At 37.7% G+C, this 22,622-nt stretch overlaps 1 protein-coding gene across 2 annotated transcripts in view; it reads left to right on the plus strand.

Annotated features, from left to right (window-relative positions):
• COL19A1 (collagen type XIX alpha 1 chain) overlaps nucleotides 1–22,622 on the plus strand; it is a 350,374-nt gene that overhangs the window by 266,927 nt on the left and 60,825 nt on the right. For both annotated transcript variants that reach the window (XM_058734368.1, XM_058734369.1), the window contains exons 19-32: nucleotides 2,405–2,449; nucleotides 7,639–7,701; nucleotides 13,188–13,223; nucleotides 14,206–14,241; nucleotides 14,336–14,389; nucleotides 15,069–15,122; nucleotides 16,704–16,757; nucleotides 17,240–17,329; nucleotides 18,297–18,341; nucleotides 18,446–18,523; nucleotides 20,592–20,627; nucleotides 20,734–20,787; nucleotides 20,884–20,937; nucleotides 22,322–22,363. In XM_058734368.1, coding sequence (XP_058590351.1) covers nucleotides 2,405–2,449; nucleotides 7,639–7,701; nucleotides 13,188–13,223; nucleotides 14,206–14,241; nucleotides 14,336–14,389; nucleotides 15,069–15,122; nucleotides 16,704–16,757; nucleotides 17,240–17,329; nucleotides 18,297–18,341; nucleotides 18,446–18,523; nucleotides 20,592–20,627; nucleotides 20,734–20,787; nucleotides 20,884–20,937; nucleotides 22,322–22,363 — 741 coding nt within the window. The remainder of the gene's footprint in view (nucleotides 1–2,404; nucleotides 2,450–7,638; nucleotides 7,702–13,187; nucleotides 13,224–14,205; nucleotides 14,242–14,335; nucleotides 14,390–15,068; nucleotides 15,123–16,703; nucleotides 16,758–17,239; nucleotides 17,330–18,296; nucleotides 18,342–18,445; nucleotides 18,524–20,591; nucleotides 20,628–20,733; nucleotides 20,788–20,883; nucleotides 20,938–22,321; nucleotides 22,364–22,622) is intronic.

Below are 22,622 nucleotides of genomic sequence, written 5' to 3' on the forward strand. Positions count from 1 at the left end.
TATGTCCCTGTAACAATTTACAGCTCAGGACTTTGAAAATACAGTTTTTATTTTCAATTTAGACATTTCAGATGAAAGTTAAATAGGAAAAAATGAGAAAATGTCTGTCACAAGACCAACAGTAACAGCAGTTATAAACTACTTATTTTTGATTGAAGTAGTATGAATAGCATGGAAGGCATATTTGAAATGTCAAATTATAGTAACAGTGATCTGAATGAGTGCCTCTGGATATTTTTGTTGTTTAAATGTTCCCCTACTTTTGGTGTGCCTGGGTGGCTCAGTCAGTTAAGCGTCCAACTCTTGATTTCAGCTCAGGTCATGATCTCACACCTTGTGAGTTCAAGCCCTGCATCAGGATTTGCACTGACAGCACGGAGCCTGCTTGGGATTCTCTGTCTCCTTCTCTCTCTGCCCCTCCCCTGCTCGCATTCTCTCTCAAAAATAAATACACATTTTTTTTAAAAGTTCCTCTACTTTTAATTTTTTCTATCAACACAGATATTTTATTTTATTTTTAAGCTTATTTATCTTGAAAGAGAGGCAGAGAGAGAGCACAAACAGGCTCCATGCTAACAGCATGTGGAGCTCTATTCAATGAATGATGAGACCTGAACCAAAACCAAGAGTCATACGCTTAGCTGACTGAGCCACCTAGGCACCCCAACACATGTATTTTAATAAAAAGATTTTAATGAGAAAACACATAAATTCGAATTATAGGCTTATTTATTCAACAAATATTTGTTGAATGTTTCCTGTATGTTAAGTACTGTGCTAGGAATGGGGCATTCAATTCCAGGTCATCATGGAGCTTATATTCTAGTGTAAAAGATGCAAAATTCTTTACACAAACACAAAATTAAAAATATTAGTAAGTATTATGAAAGAAAACTACAATATCCAATGAGAAGATGAGAGGAGAACCTGTCTGGGAGATCCGCAGGAGGCTTCTGTGAATGGCATCTTCTAATACTTGAGACCTGAAGGATGATGAATAGTTGCTAACTGGACAAAGGGTGAGGACAGAGTGATGACTTAAAGGGTGAAATGGGAAGTACCTTGCTCCATTTGAGAAGCTAAAAGAAAGCTGTTCCAGACGGAAATTCTGAGGGAGAGCAGTGGCTACCATGATCCTGTAGAGGAAAATGAGTTCAAGTCAGGTGGGATTTTGATGGCTTTATAAAGGATTAGAAGGAAGGGGCTCAGAATATCTCTCTGACTTTATATAGAAAATGTAGGTGTATGGGGAGCAAGACTGGATTATAGAATGCCAGTTAGGGAGCAACTGCAATAGTCCTGGCAAGACATGATGATAGCTTACCTGGAGTGAAGACCAGTGGTGTGAAGAGAAGAGACTTGGGAAACAGAGAAACCAGGCTGGATGACTGATGGGACTTGAGGAATAAGGAGGAGGGCAGTGTTAACAATGATAGCCAGAGTGAAGAAGGAAGACTTCTATGGAAGGGAAATTTTTCAGATTTTCTTTTTTTCCTTGGTTTTCTTTCTTTCCTTGATTTTTTTCAATTGTAAAATGAAATTACTATGCATTTTAACAAGTAACTATAGAGATACATTCGGAAGAAGTCAATTGTTATTACCCCACTTCTGGGCTAATGAATGTTAACAGCATGATGTAATACTCTCATCTCTCTCTCCCATATATGTGTGTATTATTATATTTTTTAATTTCCGTTTGAAACTCTTGAATATGAATTTTTTTCTAGAATTTACAAGTGTATACAGCAAGTAGAAAATTTGATACATGGGTCAAAACTCAGGAGATGTGTGCTGGGTTTATAAAACTGTCCATCTTTGTATAGATGATACCGAAGCCATGGGAGCAAAGAAGTATGCCCAGGAGAAAATGTTGAGTCACAAGAGAAAAGAGTCTGGACATAAGTCCTGAGGAAATCTAACCTTTACCCGTTAGGTGAGGAGAAAGAGGACAGGTCAGAAAAATAGGAAGATACTAGGAAAGTGAGGTATTATACAAGTCAAGAGAGTGGCAAGTGCAACCAGGAGGTTAATTAATGGAAAGTCCATTACAGTGAGAAATAAAGATATCATTAACAATGTTACAAAGTCATGTCAGTGGAGTTGTTGGTGACCAAGTAATGTTGCCAGGCGTTAATTTGCAGTAACGACAATTTGCCCTTGGAGGTGTGGTATTTCTCCCGAATCATCTCCTGTGGGGGGAAGTCACAGAAGATAGATAGTATCTCCAAAATTGGAGTTTTTCAAGAATATTTCACAGAAGGTGAGAGAGGCAAAAATGATTGAGATGGTATTCATAAAAAGCTGTTACGGCACTATTATCTTATTATATTTTTAATGCAGGGGCTGAGTGTATTAAACATAAATGGACTGTTTTTGTATTTATATTTGTCTTATGTTTACCTAGGGAAACCTTGGTGAATATGGAGCTGGTGGCCCAAAAGGAGAGAAGGTAATCAGATTTGCCAAAGTGAACAAAGCAACCGGGGTTTTACATCTACCTATGCATTCACATGTCCGGGGCAGTCCTGCTGCCACACGGAGTTCTGTCCCTGGGGAGCCCGGCCTGCAGGGGGCGCAAGCCTCTCCGCCTCCTGACCAGACAGCCGGATTAGGCACTGAGGATTTGTTCCTCAGTGAAGATTGCTGAATAGCAGTTGGCTACAAGGAAGAGGAAGGGGAAATAGCTGGAACAAGGGAAATGAAATTGGAACACAAGCTTTGATTCATAAAGCAATGTTTCATGAATCTGTGCAGGTGGCAAAAAAAAAAAAAAAAAAAAATTGAAGACCCCCTTTAGCAAAATGCCTCAGGCTCAGGCTCCCTATTTTTGTGTCATCTTAAGTACCCATACATAAACCATCATGGGGGTATTTTTTGGTGGAGTTTTGTAATGTATAATCATTATTATTTCAAAACAGTTTTAAAATTAAAATGCTAATAAATTTCTATTGCATTTCTCCTCATCATCAGTCACTGGTTTAATTATGTGAGCTGTGAAGACGACAGATTCACTTACCCATTCAGAAAGATGTTTCACTCTGATTTGATTCTGAAATTGTGATGACCTTGAATTCAGTGTGAATGTACCATTGTCAGGAAAAAAAACAATGCACATTAAACCTACAGACAGAGATGAGTAGGTCTGAAAATACTCCGAGGGAATGTGTCCTGTGAGTGCTACTTTCATTCATTCACCCAGTAAAAATTCTCTTGATTGAGAGCAGGGTATTTCGACATGAATTCAAGAAAATATGACTTCTGCGCCTTATAAATCAGTGCAACCAATCTATTCAAAAGACCATACATCTATCACCAGAAAATATTGCTAAAAGATGGTCTCAACAGAAACTAGAAACTTCTTTTAAATTGACCATTGAAAATGAAATTTTCTGCAAAAAAAATAAGTAAAACCTTGACATTCTTAAAAAGATATCCAGAAAGTATTGATTATACAGCAATAATAAGGCATTTATGTGTCTAGGATTGTACGGGTAGTACATTAGCATTATTTTCTGTAATCAAATAGCTTACAGAATTCCTACACCACCGTGACAAACACATTACATTTTAAGCAATTACTACTGTGCACATGTGGGCTAATGGGGGAAAGAAAGAAAGCCACAAAGCTTGTCACATAGGACAGCTGAGCAAAGAAGAGTGCTGTGGCACTTTTAAAGTATTTAAATGATGATTCATTTATTGAAACAAAACAGCTGGCTTCTGTTTTGCTATGTTCATTAGGAAACATATGTTACTTAGGAATTCTTAAGACCTCAATGATGAGAAATTTGATTCTGTAAAACAGGTGTATTTCAAACTCTAAGGACCTTTTCTATTGCTCAAAATCTTTTCTAGTTGCTTCAGAATCTTAAGTGGAATTAGAAAAAGCCAGTGGTATAACTGTTCCCTCCTCCCACCCAGAGGAATAACCTAGAAGAGTCTACAGGGAGCTTGATGCAGTACCTGATATAAATGTACATATGAAATGATTTGTAAGAATTCTAATTAACAGGAGAAAGACTCTGCCAATAAATAATGCATAAAATAAACTGAAAGACAAGCATAGCACTTGCTGGAAGAGTAAGGTCACCTCTACCTCTACCTAAGGTACTAAATGGTTAGTATCTGTTATGAATCAATACATTCATTTTTTAAATTATAATGCTGTTCATAGGTCACCATAATGAGAATTTAAACCTCCTTCAAGCTGCCCTCACAGATCTTTGCTTGCACCTATGGTGAACCTTGGTAGTTCTCAACCCTGGCTGCACATTGAGATCACATGGGGAGCTCTTAGAAAATACTACTGCTCAGGCTTCACGCCCAGAGACTCTGATTTGCTGTGGAGCCCATACCTGTGGTTGACTTGGTTTCGAGTCTATATATTTGAACCCATGTAAATAAGTCTGAGGGAATATGTGTAAAAGTGCTTCAGATGATTGTAACAGGCAGTCAGGAGTGAGAACCACTGAGTGGTGGAAAGAACATGGGCTCTGAGGTCAAAATTCATTGTGCCATTAACTAACTACTTGGGAAAATCACTTCATTTCTCTGAGCATCAGTTTCCTCGTCCATTAAATGGGCATAATTGTGTCTACACAAAGAGTTAATGGCCGGATTGAAATCAAATGAGATGAGATGAGCTTACCCCAAAACACAATACCTGACACATATTAGGTCAGGTATTCCTGACCACTAAAGATTTGTTCCTTTCCATTCATCCACTCCAGACTTTCTTCTCACGAAGTGTTATTTCTCTGTCTTTGGTATTCATAGCTGTTGCCATCCTTAACACCTGGTCTTGTTCATCTTTGCACCTCCCACCATAATTTTGACAGAGAAAGGACCCAATTTATATCATTGAACAAAAGATTTAGTCAGAAGTACAACTTCAACACATAAGTGATTTGTTATTGCTGTAGAATACATCACTTCTCAATGCAAAATAGAATCACGAAAGCAGCCTACCCAAAACCCAAGCAGCAGAATCTACACACAGATCACCCCAGGCTTAGCAGCCACATCCTGTATCAAGAACATTAAAATACAGGGAGAAACACCAACGGACACTAGTGGCTATTAGTAACCGGAAGTAGAGACCATGGCAGCCATGTGACCAGGCGACCAGTGTTAAAATGATGATACCTGCTCTGCAGCTTTCCTGAGACTTGCAGAATGTGGTGAAGGAATAACATGTTTACAGATTGGTTGAGGAGAACTACTCCTTTATATAGACAGTGGAATAAGGTAGCAGCACATCTAAGGACTACTATGAAATTAGGAGGTATCTTTTGGGGCCAACTGACAGGTGGAAAAAACTAAGCCTCAATAGCACCAGGCCTTTTAAATAGCTTTGAAAGTGTCAAATTAGAGGACAGCTTTTCCTGAAGCTCAGTAAATTCATCTGCCTTTCAACTGCTAGCCACAGTGATAAATCACTGAACATTCATTTTAAATATGAAAACCAACTCCTCATGTGTCTAAGATTCAGATATGAAATGCTTTTGTTTACAGAATTTTATATGAGGGAATAGGTCCCTAAGATTTCCTCTAAGTCTAGCCTGACCAAGTACCACTCAGAGAGATGGACCCATGCCTCTACTGGGTCCTTCCTCTACATTTCAATGGAGACTTATTTACATGGGTTCAAATATATAGCAGCTCTGAATATAATTACTCTTCTTCCTTATATAATCCCCTCTACTTCCCCTTTGGTAGCAGGTAGATGTGACTTTAATAGTAATTTCTAGACCCCTTCCCTGATTTCCACTTCGCCCCTATGCACTGGGGATTTTAACACCTACCAGATGAGTAACAGGATGGTCACTCTGTACACCCTAATGCTCAGACAAAGCCAGTTGTTTATTTTCTCTTTACAACCAACAGCAATTGGTTTTTTAAATGTATCTACCAATTTCTCCCTCTTCTTATTTTGGATAGAATTTATTATATCTAGAAAAAAGAATAGTTTCTGCTACAGTGTGGTTAGTATAAGACTGGTGATGGTACATTAAATGTTTAGGTTCAAGAAGGAAAAATACTCACATTAATAAAATCAAGATTAATTTTAAAAAATATATTCCACAAATCTAGAAGAACCTTTTGAAAAATGTGATCTCTATCAATTGCACATGACAAACTCCATCTTCCTCTAGTGTAAAGTCATAAGATATTGATTTAGATAGAAATGTGGAAATAAGCCAACATTTTTGGGACTGTAATAAATTTTTATGTGAAGTATTTTGGGTGGACTGTTGTTTGAGGCTTCAAAATAAACAGATAAACACATCCATAAAAGGGGGAAAATATAGAGATGTGCACTACAGCATTTGTTTATAATAAAGAAAAGCTGGAGACAACCCAAATGCCCATCAATGGGGCTTGGGTAAACCCTGGTATATAGTAACATTATAGAATGCTGTCCTGTGGTTACAATGAGTGAACTAGATCTATATGTATCAATAGGAATGGATATTAAAAACAACCTTGAGTGGTAAAATGCAAGTTATAGGATATCATATACAAAAAAAAAGCTATTTATGGAATTTGTTTTAAATATCAAATAATATATTGTTTATGATTACATATATGCAGTAAAAGTGAAAAAACATGGACTGAAAAATATAAACACTACATTCAAGAGAGTGGCTTCCTCTGGGACAGAAATAGAAGGGGAAATGTAGGAAATTTCTTCTTAGATTGCAAATTTTTGTATTACTTTCATTTGGGGTACCTGGTACACAGAGGTTTGACACATTTGACTTTATGTTTTCTATATTTTTTTCAAAATAAAAAATGTGTAAGAAAGGTGAAAAAGGTATATGCCCAGAAATACCATGGTGAACATCATTTTGCAAAAACGCTTTTGAGGTTGGAAAAAAAAAATCCAACATACTTCCAGTGGCTGTATTTACTTTAGCCATAATGTGATATTCAAGGATCTTGGTAGATGCTGAAAGGAAGCACAATGCTGGGATCCTCCAAAGTCTGACTAGTGATCTGTTTTCCTCCCACAGTATTATTTCTAAATTGTATTTTCTCAAAGTACTTTTTTATATGTCACATACAAACCCCTCTTCAAGATCTCTGACCGGAACATCTTACACATTCCTAAGCTGCTGTTACCACATGGACAAGAATGTCTTCTTTGTCCACAGCCAGTCATTTAAGTGATTATATCAGTGCTGGAAACAGCTGAGAGACTCCCTTTTCTTCCCATGGCTCCCCACTCCTCCACCTAAAAAAAGAAAGAAGTGTCTGAGATAAAATGAGTCTTGGATTATTGTCAGTTAAACAATCTGATGTCTTTAAGATCACACACACACAAATTTTTTTGGCAAAACAGGACAAAATTATATATTTTTTCTTCTCTGAACATCTTTCCTTGAAAACTAATTTGTTTCACATTAATTTTGAATATCATTATGAATATTATGGATTTCTGAAAGAGCTAAAGGCATTGTGAAGTGCTGACAAATACATGATTATGCAAATAGTATAACTAGATTCAGAATTCCTCCTTGGACGACAATAGGTAAATTCCATGGCCAGAAGGAGCACAATCACTCTTGAATCTGAGAGTCACTACAGTACTCATCTGACCTCATGCAAAATCACTCTTCTGCTTTTTCTCAAAAGGGTGAAGCTGGACAACCAGGATTTCCAGGGTCCATTGGCCCTAAAGGTCAAAAAGGAGAATCTGTAAGTATTAACATTTTTAGGACAAAGGAAGAATATTCACAAAAATAGAATTAAAAGTATTTTTCCTAATTAGCACTAATTCCACGAACCTTGTTTGTCCCTGCCTTGGCAAACAATAGTCAATAAGATATTCGAGCAAATGCTCTATGTAAGGCATTAAGTAACTTAATCTTTTTTTTTTTTTTTTTAATGAGATAGGTAGGCTATTATCACCCTTATTCTTCATATGAAGAAACTGAGGCCAGAGAGGTTAAGCAACTTGCCCTAGGTCACATAGCTAGTGTGTTAGAGCTATGAATCACACTTAGGTAGACTAATTATAGAACATGGGGTTTAAAAATTACTAAGCTGCTCTGCCATAGCTAAACATTATAACTATAATAAATAATAAAGTCAATATATCAAAAAATTGGAGCTAATACATCCAAAAAAATTAAAAACTTATATCTATTTGCTGGCAGTATACTTTCTGAAGTTATTTTCCTTCCTTGGTTTTTATAAGATCAAAGTGGCTTTTCAGTATTACTGAGACCACTTTCTTTCAAAACTTAATTCTTTTGTAAGGGGACAAAACCTAAATTATCATTTATACTCAAATAGGACTACCTAAAGAGATTACGTGAATACTAGTCCAAAAATAACTTTTTAAAAATCCTGCTAAAAAGGCAAAGACAAAAACCCACAGCAGTCTGTAAGAATCAGCAAGACTCAGACTTAAATGCTTTATCTTTATATATATATGATATCTATCTATCTATATATATCTTTATATATCACATATATATCTTTATATATATCATATATATATCTTTATACATATCATAAATATATCTTTATATATATCTTTATATATATATATCATAAAGACATATATATAAAGATATATATATATATATATATATATATATATATATATATATATATAAATTTTTTTTTTGAGCACTGGGTGTTATACATAAGGGATGAATCACTGGAATCTACTCCTGAAATCATTGTTGCACTATATGCTAACTAACTTGGATGTAAATTTTAAAAATTAATTAAAAATAAATAAAACAATTTAAAAAGAACAAGAAAAAAAGTGTAATACTTTTTTAAAATCACTTTTCCCTGCTTCCTTACCGTTGTGACCAAAGGATATAAGTTTACCAGGGATAGTGAATGCAGACGTCACTAAAATGCCTGCATGCCAAACAGAAACAGTATTTAATATTACAAAGCCAAAATTTCCCTGTGCTTCCACTTGAAAATGTAGGCATCTTTGTCTATGACAGTAATTTTTCAGGCAGCTTTAGAGTCAATGCTGTTACCCAAGTAACGCAAGTTGTCCTCCCTGTAGGGGTCATGCTTGCCTTTGGCGTCCAGTCCCAGCTTCCATATTCAACTGCAGCAAGTGACAGGCTTTCATGGGATTTCCCAGCTTCATTTTTCCAAGAATGTCTGAGAAACTCACATTCCACAAATCCAGCCTGGTGATTGGTCCCCTCCATCTGCTTAACTATTCCTGATGCTCCACATTTGTTGACAACTCTTAACCATTCGTAACTGCTTCTGAGGTCTACACTGTCTCCCCTCCACGCTTGGACACTCAAACTCACCTTTTAAACTACTGGGTGACACATGGCAGACCTGGATTTCAGATTTGAAAAAATTCTATTGGAAAAACAGGGTAGAAAAAAGGAACTTGGAATGGTTTAAGAGCAGTGTTTCTCAAATGGAAAGTGCATTTGAATCACCTAGGGATCTTTTGAAATGCTGGGTCTAATTCAGTAAGTCTGGGGTGGGGCCTGAGAGGCTGCAGTTCTCACTAGCTCCCAGGTGATGCTCATGCTGTTGGCCCTTGGATCATGCTCTTAGTAGCAATGGTTGGGGGACTTCACAGCTTCTAGGAGATTCGCTCTGGCTTTCTCTCCCACCACGGACGTTTGGGGGCAGCCCACCTACCCCACTGAGATTATCATTGGCCCTATCTGCCTTACATAGGAGAAACAGACTTCTTTTCCTTTTAACTTTTCTCTTTGCCAGTTCCCTCTTAATCCCTTAATTATTCCACGTCCCTATACAGTAGTCCCACCTGTTCAAGGAGGATAGGTGCCAAGACCTCCAGCGGATGCCTAAAACCGCCAATAGTACCGAACCCTATACAGTTGACCCTGAACAACATGGGGGTTAGGGGCACTAAGCCCCAGCATGGTTGAAAATCCACATATTGCTTTTGACTCCCCAGAACTTAATTACTAATTGCCTACTGCTGACCAATGAACAACTGATTAACACATATTTTGTATGTTATGTGTATCGTACTGTATTCTTACAATAAGGAAGCTAGAGAAAAGAAAATACTAAGAGAATCATAAGAGAAAATGCATTTTACAGTACTGTACTATTAAAAAATCTGCATATAAGTAAACCCATGCAATTCAAACCTGTGTTGTTCAGGGTCAACTGTATACACTGTTTTTTCATATACGTGCATACATACATACCTACGGTAAAGTTTAATTTATAAATTAGGCACAGCAAGAGATCCTCAACAATAACTAATAGTAAAATAGGACAATTATAATAATATACTGTGATAAGTTATGTGAATGTGCTCTCTCTCAGAATATCTTGTACTGCATTCGCCCTTCTTGTGATGAAGTGAAATCATCAATGCCTACGTGAAGAGATGAAGTGAGGTGAATGATGTAGGTGTTGTGACATAGTGTTAGGCTATTATTGACATGATGATTCCTCAGAAGGAGGATCATCTGGTTCCAAACTGCAGTTGGCTGTGAGTGACAAATCATGGAAAGTGAAATCACAGATGAGGGGGAACTACTTTAAGATCTTGCCTGCCTTCCTCTCTGCCCCCCACATAAAAGAAACACATTTTTACAATGTTATGCAGAGTTTAGCCCTTTGTGGTCTCACACTTTCTTTCTTTCCTTTTTTTTTTTTTTAATGTTCGTTTATTTTTGAGAGAGAGAGGGAGAGAACAAGTTGGGGAGTGGCAAAGAGAGAGACACACACACACAGAATCTGATGCAGGCTCCAGGCTCTGAGCTGTCAGCATAGAGCCCGACATGGGCCTCGAACCCACAGCCCATGAGATCATGACCTGAGCTGAAAGTTGGACACTTAACCGACTGAGCCACCCAGGCATCCCTCTCACACTCTATTCCAGAACAGAGTCTGGACCTGACTTAGCAAAATCACCAAAAGTCCCAAAAAGAGGAATGATTTTCATACAGATTTGAGTTCTGAACCATTTATCCTGAATGGCAGTTCCCCCCCCTACTAAACATTTAGAATATAACTTTATGTGTAACATATCAGAGCTAAAATATACTTAAAAGAGATCATCTGGTTAAACCTCAGATAAAGAAAGAGAGGTTCTAAAAGGCAAGGTACTTGACCCAGATAGTGACCATTGGAGCTAGGACTAAATATCAAGTCTTGAAATAACCAGGCTCCTGGTTTTATTTTTTTATTATTGTTTTTTTAACCTGTTACTTTAATCAATATGGATTCACAGTGGCTCTAAATAAGCATGATATAAGCAATGTGATATAAGCAAACTGCTTAGTTATAGAAGCAATGTGGCCCATGCTTATATCTAAATAACATCATCTCTTATCTTAAAAATCAAATAGAATTTTTTGAATTAAGGCTGAAAGACAAGATTATAAATAATGCTCTGATTTAATGTATAGCAATTAACCAATAAGAGATTAAAAAAATTAAGCTCTATTTATTTATTTTGAGAGAGAGAGTGTGAGCAGGGGAGGGACAGAGAGAATACCAAGCAGGCCGTGCGGAGCCCGATGTGGGGCTTGAACTCGTGAACTGTGAGATCATGACCTGAGCTGAAATCAAGAGTTGGATGTTTAACCAGCTGAGCGACCCAGCACACCAACCAAAAATAAGAGATTTAATCATGTTGGCTAGATATGGGGCACAACAGGGTAGGCTAAGTTATGCTAGGTAACACATTAACCCTGAAATCTCTGTGGCTTAATGCAAGAAAGATTATCTCTTGCTCATGCTGCATGCCCAGCATGGTTGGGTTGGGAGGAGTGGGTGTTGACCCTCACTGCATTCAGGTACCAGGCTGATTACCCCCATGTAACTCAGCCATCTGATATACACAACCTTCTCAGTCACCACTGTGGGGAAAGTGGGACTGGAACATCAGGACTGGGCTCCTCCTTACCTCAGCCTGCAGTAACACATGTTACATCTGCTCACATTGCATTGCCAATACCAGCTGCCTGCCCCCGGGTAACTGCAAGGTTGCTGGGAAATATGGAAGAGAATAAGGTGAGCCCTCTAGTCCTGAGCACATAGGACATGAGGCGCAAACCACAGAGGTTTATTTACTAACCACTTATCTCCCATTAGTGATTTGTTTAAAAGACTAGCAGTCCCTAAGAGGACCTTTAAGCGTAGTATTATTTACCTATGGTTCTCATGTTTTCTCTTGACTTTCATATGCAAGAGAAAAAAATTTTTGATGTATGGTTTCCATCTTATTGTCAATTCACTCATTTCAAATAATAAGTAAATCAAATTACAAATCAAATAAGAATGAGTAACCAAAGCCTGGGTTTGAATTCAGGTTGTCTAGGTTTAAATCCTGAATGACCTCTCACTGGCTATGTGACTTGGGGAAATTACTTAACTTCTCTGTGCCTCATTTTCCTTATCCGTAAATGGGTGTTCTAATGGTACCTACCCCAGTGACACATAAGAAGGAACTAGAACAGTGATTAGATCAGTGTTTGATACATTATGAGGATTTAATGAACATCAGCTATTACTGTTATGTCTGCATAACTTTAAATTCTCTAATTTAATAAACTTTTACTGGGCACCAACAGTACACCAGATATACTATGATAGTTGAGATCAATTAAATCCCTACATTCACAGAGTTTATAGGCAAGATAAACAAGGAGACATAAAATGGGTGAGTGCTATTTTAGGGGAAATAACTCAGTTACGCAGAACCTTTCTGAGTCTCTTTCCTCATACTTGAAATGGGACCATATCTTCCTCACAGCACTGTTGTGAAAAGTAAATGAAATCGCATACATGTGACTTGAGGAACAGAAAAGCTAATGAGAGAAAGCCTCAATATGTGTGTGGGGGGTGGGGGAGGAGGAGGTGCAGGGAGAGAGAGAATGTGATCAGCTTCTATGTGAACCATGAAAAAGGAAGCTTCGGCCTTGGGCAGCATTCCAATTTGTTCCACTCAGGATTCTCAAAATAGTATTAGAATGATTAACTTACTGTTCACTTGGGAATATGAGTTTTTTAATTAATTCTCATATGCTCCCTTTAAACTGCGCAAGCAGACTGTGTGACATTCTGAGTCATCTCAGGGACTTTTTTGTGACAGAGGCCTGAGTTTGGCCTGCAGGATTCATCCATATCCAGTTTTGGAGAGTTTATTTCCAAAAGTGTTTATAATTGCTTCTGTTTTCTACCCATTTTCCTAGGGGGAAGCTTTTACAAAAGGTGAAAAGGGAGATAGAGTAAGTAGATGTTTTATCACTATCTTGTGTTTTCTACTTCATCGATTTCTCTCTCTCTGATTTCTGGTATGTTTACTGTGGAGTCTAACAGATTTGATAAAATAACCTCTCTGAGCATTTTACTTTTTCCTTTGTGATTTTTTACTCTTATTTTGATAAATGAGAAATTTTAAACCTTGTTAAGTTTTATCATTTGATGGCACTTTACCATTTGGCTTAGGTAATGTATATTTTCTTTAACCATTACTGTTTGTAATGGGACATGAATGTCTTGAAAGGTACACACTTAATATATCTAAAATATAAAATTTAAATATAAGATACAGTTTTTTTCAAAAATTCTGTTAATGGTACAAATTAAATTTATCAAATTAAATTATCAATATCAAATGGTACAAATTAAATTTATGGGTTGATTATATCAAAAGGATCAATAATAAGTCATGAAAATAAGAAAAGCAAACTCATTACAACCAATATTGTACTCTTTTATGTAACCTTAATTTTTTTGTTTTTTTTTTTCATTAAGTACATATACCCAATAGTAGAATCACCATGACATATAAACTTAAATTCCACTCTTTCTTTTCCTTCTTCATCTGAAGTTTTAATTCTCTGAGATATAGGATGAGCTGGTGGCAAATCATAACAAAGTCAGCTAAGTAGAGAATGCAATGATTGCTAATGAGATATGATTGTAGAGTCAAAAGGGATACTGGGGAGAAAACTATTATAAAGAAGAAAGAAAATAGGAGTTATTATTTACTTGGTATCAATAAGTATTTTAAATCATGTTTTAGAGTGACCCCCTCCTTGACTTCATCATGCTGTCCATAATCTCCCCCTTTATTCTATGTTAATTAGTAGAAATGCAGACGAATTCAAGTATTAGAGATGCTCATCCCCATCTGAGTTTAAGCATTACATAAATGTGTTTTTTTTGTTTTTTTTTTGTTTGTTTTTGTTTTGTTTTTTTTTACAGGGAGAACCTGGGATAATGGGATCACAGGGAATAAAGGTAATCTCATAACCTTCTTTATGGCATCTCCAACCTAATGAGATTGTGAAGATTACATTAACCATTTCACTGTCCTTCCCACCCACATGTTTAGGGCGAACCTGGAGATCCTGGTGCCCCCGGTTTAATAGGAAGTCCAGGACTAAAGGTATATAAGAAATAACTGAGTTAAAGAGGAAATAATTTTGGAGTTATAGCCATTTCTGTACAAAACAAAGTGCTTTGGTGTGTCACTCATTTTCTTCACAAACGTTCTCAGAGATTTTATCATGTTGCCATGGTGATTTCCCCCCTATTGGCTGCATTTATTACACACATAGTAATTGTGCTTTCTGGTTCACAGTAAGATTTTTAAACTCTTTTTCAAAGCATATTCACAATAGCATCCCTAAACCCTTTATGAGTAAATAATGTGAGCGAAACCTATGACCCTGAACTATATCCTTAAAATGAACAGGACTCAAGATTCAATTTGTAAGCCCAAATTATGCAGCTCTGAGATGCTTGAGTTCCCCATGTGGGATTCCACAGGGGTGTCCCAAGAAAGACCAGCTGTTGGGAGGTGCAGGAGAGATTTATGTGATGCGCTCCCACCAATGGGTGAGGGAGGTTATCATGGCCTCACTTGCTGGTGGGAAAAGACCCATTTAAATGAGAACATCTTCAAACTATCTTTGTCAGCCCAAAGCACATTTCAGAATTATTCAGAGAAGGTAGGATGGTAGAAAGCCCGTCTTTCTACAGATGAAGTTCATACCATGTTTTATATATATTCAAGGACAATCTGTTTTTTAACAAAGTTGAACTACATATCACCTTTCTTTTAGGGTCAGCAAGGACCTGAAGGCTCTATGGGACCCAGAGGACCACCAGGAGATATTGTATGTATAGTAAATACAGGTCTCTTTGATATGTGGGAATTAAATCGATGTCTTAAAGAATGTCAGCATGTTTTCATGTGACTGAGTTGTACCCCCTTTTCCAAAGACATGGGTCACATCTACTGCCAAGACTGATCAAACCTAGTGTCAGGGGTTATCAGGAAGGCTGCTAGCACCTTCATATATTCATATGAGATCCTTTTGAATATCATTAGCCTAATAAATCAGTCTTTGGAAGTCAGGTTAACTAAGTCATCATTTTGGACATGCTTGTCAGAGGTGTACCAACAGTAGCGAAGACTGGAAACATCAAAAGAAATAAGGAAAACCAAGAAAGAAAGAAAGCATTTTCATTATGCATGACTTTGGCTCAATTCTCTGTCCAAAAAAAGGCACTTCCAAAGCTTCTGTTACTGTTTAATTGCAAGAGCCTCCAAAAAGAGCAAATCCTTTAGCAGAAAATATTTCTATAATGCCATTGGAAGATGGTCCTCAGGTTGCATTAGAACCTAATTCTAGTGGTCTCACTATCCTCTGTTTGTCTGTCTCTCTGTCTGTCTGTCTGTCTGTCTATCTGTTGTCCTTTAAATGCATTTTTCTATCGATTCCCCCACTAAGACTTTTGTTCCTTGGACAACCTCCCTAGCCTGGCCTTCTAGGCACTTGGGAGCTAAGACTCACCATCAGTCCTCACTTGAGCATAACAACAGAAATGCTTGGCCAAAATTTCTTGGAAACTTATCTCTATGTAGCCACAATTCCAGCACTTTCTATGCAACTATTGGAATCTCTCCTTTTCCTATCATCTTGGGAACAGTCCCATGACCTCTTGCTGTATTCTCTATGCTTCTTGACTGCGCCTCCAGAGGTCTTTCAGTGCCTTTGTTCTGCTTGTACTTTGAACATTCAGTTTGTGGGCAAAGCTTTTTCTTGCGCCCGCCCCCCTCCCCAAGCCATTTAATGAACCAATATAGGTGTACCTCACGGAGAGATCTCATGAAAAGAATAAAATGATGGTGGCACAGGTGGAGCCATAAGTGACCAAGAGTGAGATGAAGTGATAGTAATTGGAGCTAAGAAAGAGAATAAAATCAAAAGGGAAAGAGCCACTGTTGCCAAACATAATAAGGGTATATCTTCCTGTTTACTCCATTGTTGTTCTAAATAGTGCTGTGATGCTACCAACCACCATCCCTTCACCCTTTCTTGGCGATAATATGAATGGGGCATTTGGTTCAATTCTCCCTTAGTTTCTTTTCCATTACCTCCAGGCTACTTCACTTGAAACAACAAACCACAGAGGGTGGGTGATGGGTATTGAGGAGGGCACCTTTTGGGATGAGCACTGGGTGTTGTACGGAAACCAATTTGACAAATTTCATATATTAAAAAAAAAAAAAAGAAACAACAAACCACATATTTTCACCAATGTGTTTTCCTTTTTAACAGGCCAAAACCAACCCATCCTCTTATAGTTTACATGTTACAATTCTGTTCTCATGACAAAGACTCACAGATAGATATGTTCTCATAACAAGAGATATTCTAATTGTTCTTTCCCATTAATTCTGAATTTTCTAGGGATTGCCAGGAGAACATGGTATCCCAGGAAAGCAAGGCATTAAAGGAGAAAAGGTATACATTTTATGCATTGAGTAGCTAGGTGGGAAGGAGAGACAGAGGATCAGAAGGGCACTGCGATTTGGGAGGTGGGGGTGGGTAGGTACGGCAAAAGGATAACACAAGGCTGCCAGGATTGTGCAGGGGACGTACAGACACATATTAATTGTTGAAGCATTACTGGAAAGGAACTTAAAGAAAACATGAAGATCATCTAAAGAACTTTCTGAGTAGATGCTCTTTTTGTGCATACATTTATACACACATATATTTATACATTTGGCATGATACTGCTAAACTTGTAACATACCTCACCACAAAATCTAAGTGCACCTAAGATAATTAGAACAGTGCCTGACATGAATGAGGCCCTCCATAAATAGGGCTGAATGAGTGAGAAAATGAAGTTTGGCTACAACTTGAAGCAATGAAAACTGCTGCCTCCATAGCTCCCACCATGAACCTGAACAATAACATAAGAATCTTCTTTTCCTCAGGGAGATCCAGGTGGGATTATAGGTCCTCCTGGACTTCCAGGTCCCAAAGGTGAGGCTGGTCCTCCAGGGAAAAGCCTGCCAGGGGAACCAGTAAGTACCAGCCCTTTTACTGATATTTCCCTTGAAAGTTCATTAATTACCCTTCATGTATTCCCAGGTTCAGATCACAAGTATAGGAATAAGTTGAGGTCTGCAGAAAACAAAATATTCATCTTGTTCTTTAGATAAGAGATCTAACTTCTTTGGAAATTTGATGCAAGCAAAGGGCTCTCTTCTGAGAAAATGCACATACCCATTTTACATACATTTTTGAAAGATTCATAGGCCTCCCTGAATCTTCTGCATGAACTCTTTAGGGATCTATGGAGCCTAGTAAGATACACTAGTTTTAAATCATAAACCTTCCTAGGATGCTATGTTAAAACAGAAGAGCTGCTTGAAATTTTCTTTCCAGAGGCTCTGCAGGCATGGCCAATGATGGTCATATGCAGAAAATGTCCTTGTGGCCCAGGCTATCTCCAGGACATAACAAAAACTGAATAGCTGAAAAGTCTAAATAACCAATAAGCCTATTTCACATGCCTTTTTTTCCCTCCTATTTGACTTTTTATATTAATTATTGATAATAAATAGTTCTCAGTATTAGATGCCTTATTTTAAAGGTAAAAACATCTTTTTTATTAAGTGTTAAATATTAATTCCAGTGTAGTTAACATACAGTGTTATATTAGTTTCAGGTGTATAATACAGTGATTCAGCAATTCCCTGTATTATTCAGTGCTCATCATGATTAAATGTACTCTTAATCTCCATCACCTATTTCACCCATCCCCCACCCACCTCCCCTAAAAATGAAAACATCTTATATGTTAAAGTAACTATACAAAAATCTATAACCTGGTGGAAATCTGTATTTCCTGTTCCTTATTCTTTTATAGAAAAGGGTTTATTCAAGAAAGATGAAGAACAACAAAACATTTTTGAGTTATAACTTCTAAGATGCTTTTAATGTTTTTAGAAAAAGAAATGTATTTATCTCCTTTTTTTTTTATTGTAGGGATTAGATGGAAATCCTGGAGCACCTGGTCCACGTGGGCCAAAGGTATAAAAATATCATAGATTATTTCTAAAGAATTAAAAATAAAATACAGCCTGAAATTTTTTGTCCCCTGACCCTCGCACTCACAGAAGCCTCTCATTGCACAGGGTGAACGAGGACTCCCAGGTGTCCATGGTTCCCCAGGTGACAGAGGTCCCCCAGGGCTGGGAGTTCCTGGCCCAACAGTAAGTGAAATTCTATCAAGCTTTTGAAACCCTGTCCATTCCAACAGTAAAATAAAAACCAGTGACAAATTTGAATAAGAAGAGAAAAATGAGGGGCGCCTGGGTGGCTCAGTCAGTTGAACGTCCAACTTTGGTTTGGATCATGATCTCACGGTCTATGGGTTCAAGCCCTGCATCAGGCTCTGTGCTGTCAGTACAGAACTGGAGCCTGCTTCGGATTCCATTTCTCCCTCTCTTTCTGCCCCTCCCCCATCATTCTCTGTCTCTCTCAAAAAGAAAAATGAATAAACTTAAAAAAAAGAAGAAGAAAAAAAAAAGTGAAATGGTCAGAAGAGGAAATAGAAGTAAGCACTAATCAGAGAGGATTTATGAGCACTGGGGTTAAGTCACTGAGCACAGAGAAGGTGCTTACTGTTTGCTGACCCACAGATGCTGATCTCACAGACACTGATTTTGGATTAGGAGCAGTTATTTAACCCTTTGTTTCTCTCCTCTGTTTTAAAAAGTACAAATGAATGTGTGTAAGATTGTACACATGCCTAAGATCGGGTTTTGTATATTACTGTTTGTTTTTAATGAAAAAATAAAAAGTGAATATTTAAAGTGAATGGTGTGTATAAATGAGATGATGTCAAAAAATCTCTTCAGTAATATCTTCAGGAAGAGATAATAGAAGTTGTTTATAATAGTGAACACAAAGAATGGGCAGCTTTTAGTGCCCATTTTTTTAATGCCCAGTTTTCTTAGCTACAAGGACAGTGCCTGATAATAATGACCCCCATGTGCATACTTGTTGACTAAATAGTTATAAGAGATAAAACTTTTTATTTACTATGAAAAAACATAAAAGATTTTGGAATGAGAAAAGTAGAAATAAACACTTATTCTAGTGACATTAATTTGGGAAATTGGCCTTATAATGAAGTTATCACAAAAGCTAAAAGAAGGCATAAATAGTGAATGGTTATATTGTATGTGATCGATTTTGCAGGGCAAGAATATAAAAGACCACTGAGATGGAAGATTAAACAAAGTAAAAACACAGATCAGGAAACTATTAAGGGAGTGAAAGAGATTGAAACAAAAAATAAAAAATATATTAATAACTAAGGTCACAATATAAATAGAAAGGGAACAAAAAGTAGCTTTGACTAATAGTCATATGAATATTTATTTTATAAAATAAGAAAAGAGGAGCACCTGGGTGGCTCAGTGGGTTAGCTGTGCAACTCTTGATTTCAGCTCAGGTCATGACCTCATGGTTCATTCAATCTAGCCCCATGTCAGGCTCTGCACTGTCAGCATGGAGCCTGCTTGGGATTCTCTCTCCCCCTCTCTTTTTGCGTCTCCCCTGCTCACATGTGCACTCTCTTTTCTCTGTCTCTCAAATAAATAAACATTTTATAAATAAATAAATAAATAAGAAAGGAAATGTTGGTAGGCAGTTACTGAAGTCAACAGCTGAGAACCCAGTCTTTTACTTACTTAGGTCATCAGTTCCTCCTTCCTCAGTCTGTGGTTATGTAACAGGGATAGAGCTATTGTCATTAGGTTCACTGATAATTTCCCAGCCTCCTCTTTATTACCCCAAATTCCAATTTTCTAAAGTAGAAAAGAATAGCTGATTGATGCTTTACTTTCTACTGCTGTCACTGAACACTGATTCTGGCAATTTCTTCAAATACAGAAATGACTCAAAGTAGAAAGTAGAAAGCAGAAAGGAAAGGAAGTCCTGAGCCCATTACTTTATCAGGAGTTTCTGAACAGCTAGAATTTGGGTGCATAGTGTGTTTGTGAAGGTGGAGGAACACATGATGGTACTGAGAGAGACAGATATCCCAGGCATCTGAGCAAAGCCATGCTCAGGTTCCAAGCAACAGACATCTGGTTAAGTGTTTACCTGCCATCCAAAAGTCTTAGCCATCATCAGAGAGAGTTTTCAGTGTGCGCAAGTTGGCAAGCCCTGTTGTTCGACTAAGTAAGTTACAATACATAGCTCTTGATCTCACTTGCATAATTTATGGATATTTCTGGAGGAATTCTGATAATTGGATCTGATTCTACTCAGGGCTCACAAGGACCAGCTGGAGAGCCAGGTATTCAGGTAAGCTACTTAACCAAGTTATTTGGCACAGCAAATCCAGCTTGCTTACTTGGGGAAAATTACTGAAAAACTGTCCCCATAAGTAACTATTTTCCCCCATTTCCAGGGTCCTCGAGGTCTCCCTGGATTGCCAGGAACTCCAGGGACCCCAGGGAATGATGTAAGGACCATCTGTACCTCCTCCTACCCACCACGCATTTTACTCTGCACCCGTGCCACTGTGCAAGGATTTGAACACAATGATTCTGTTTTTCAGGGAGCTCCAGGGAGGGATGGAAAGCCAGGTCTGCCAGGCCCCCCAGGTGACCCGGTATGTCAACAGAATGTGCCTGATTTATGTATCTTTAATGCACCCAGAAGCCAAATAGCCTACCGAGCAACTTTTGCTGTCCAAACTAATTAGAATGCTCAGTAACTGCTTGGTGATTTTGTTTATCCCCATTATTTTGTAGAGGGGTGAAAATTCAAGCTGCATCAGCATTTTTGTGTGTGTGATGAATACTTATTTCCTAAGGGTATAATTCAGCTCTACAATTTTGCCCCAGGCTGTGCCTTGGCACATAATGTCTCAATCCCATGGAAAATTGAGTTAAAATATATAGCCACAATTTCTATTCTTTCTAATGCCATTGACTAAATGAATTTCATTTTTCTAAATGAAAGTTTTCAGGTAAGTTACCTACAACAGGGTGAATATCCATTGATTCTGTGGCCTTAAAACACTGAAGTGATTAAATTACAAAAACTGGCTTGAGTAGGCTCTTGAAAAATGGGTTTAAGCACTAAATGTGTGTTCCAATGTTTTATTTCAGGATGAACCTTGCTTTGAGCAACAGTGAAATCCCTTTAAATAGCCTCAGAATCGGCAGTTATAATTTGAGAGGCCATATGGTACATGACATTGTATTAAGAGTTTTATATGATAAAATCCAAATCTGGCCTCTCGGTTCTAAGTCTCCCAAATCCTTCTCCCTCCCACACTGGCTGTGCCGTGAGTGCCTTTATAAGCTACGTGCAGAGGCATATTTTGGCCTTACTTTAACTTCACTGCTGAGTGAATCATGTGTGCATCATCTAGAATTCTTATAAAGCATTACTTGGGTTTACAGTGCCTCTCTGAAAGGACATTTTAAGACACAAGGCCGGAACACTGCCCAAGTTCCTTCAGTGTCTCTCTTGCATATCACGTAAGCCACCTATTGGCTCTTTTGAACTTCAGTGAGAAAGAACTTTAAAGCAAATTCATTGTGTACTTTTCATATTTCTCAACAGCCTGATAATTTGCTTGGCAGAGTGGCGACTTCCGTTTAATAAATGATTTACCTTTATGTATTATTTAAAACCAAGACTATATTAGTGTCGGCATAAAAGTTGCCGTGTCATGGAAATATAAAATAGAGATGCAGAATCAGAACGACAACCTGGGTGTGTTTACATGTTCATAGTAGAGGAGTAGTGAATATTTCTCAGATACAGTTATGAGGTCTGCTGGTGTCATATGGCTATTTCGTGACATGAAATACAACATGAAAGTCAACCATTCTGACAGTGAGCCTCTTAGAAGCCCCATGACAAATTTCAACTGACATGACACTTGGAGAAAAAAACATCTGCATTGTATTATATGTTTGTATTGTATCATGTGCACGTATATGTATGAACACATACTGGGTTTTTTTTCTCCTTAACTGCAGATCGCACTTCCTCTCTTGGGAGACATCGGTGTCCTGCTCAAGGTATTCTGTTGCTATGTAAGAAATTATGTATTAACTTTTAGGAAAAATTAGGAAGGAAATCTTTGTCAGAACTGAGTTAATTGCTTAGCATGAACTAAAATTCCATTTTTAAAAGGCAGAACATCTTTTAGATAGAAAAAGGAACACATATTTTTATGTATCTTGTGCCACTTTTACTAACCCCTCCATTCTCTTCTTCTTTACATCCCTGTCTGTTTGGGTATAAGGGGTGGGGGGGGGGTGAAAGTGGTAGTTCTGA

The sequence above is a fragment of the Neofelis nebulosa genome, chromosome 6, assembly GCF_028018385.1.
Source record: "Neofelis nebulosa isolate mNeoNeb1 chromosome 6, mNeoNeb1.pri, whole genome shotgun sequence".
Lineage (NCBI taxonomy): Eukaryota > Metazoa > Chordata > Mammalia > Carnivora > Felidae > Neofelis > Neofelis nebulosa.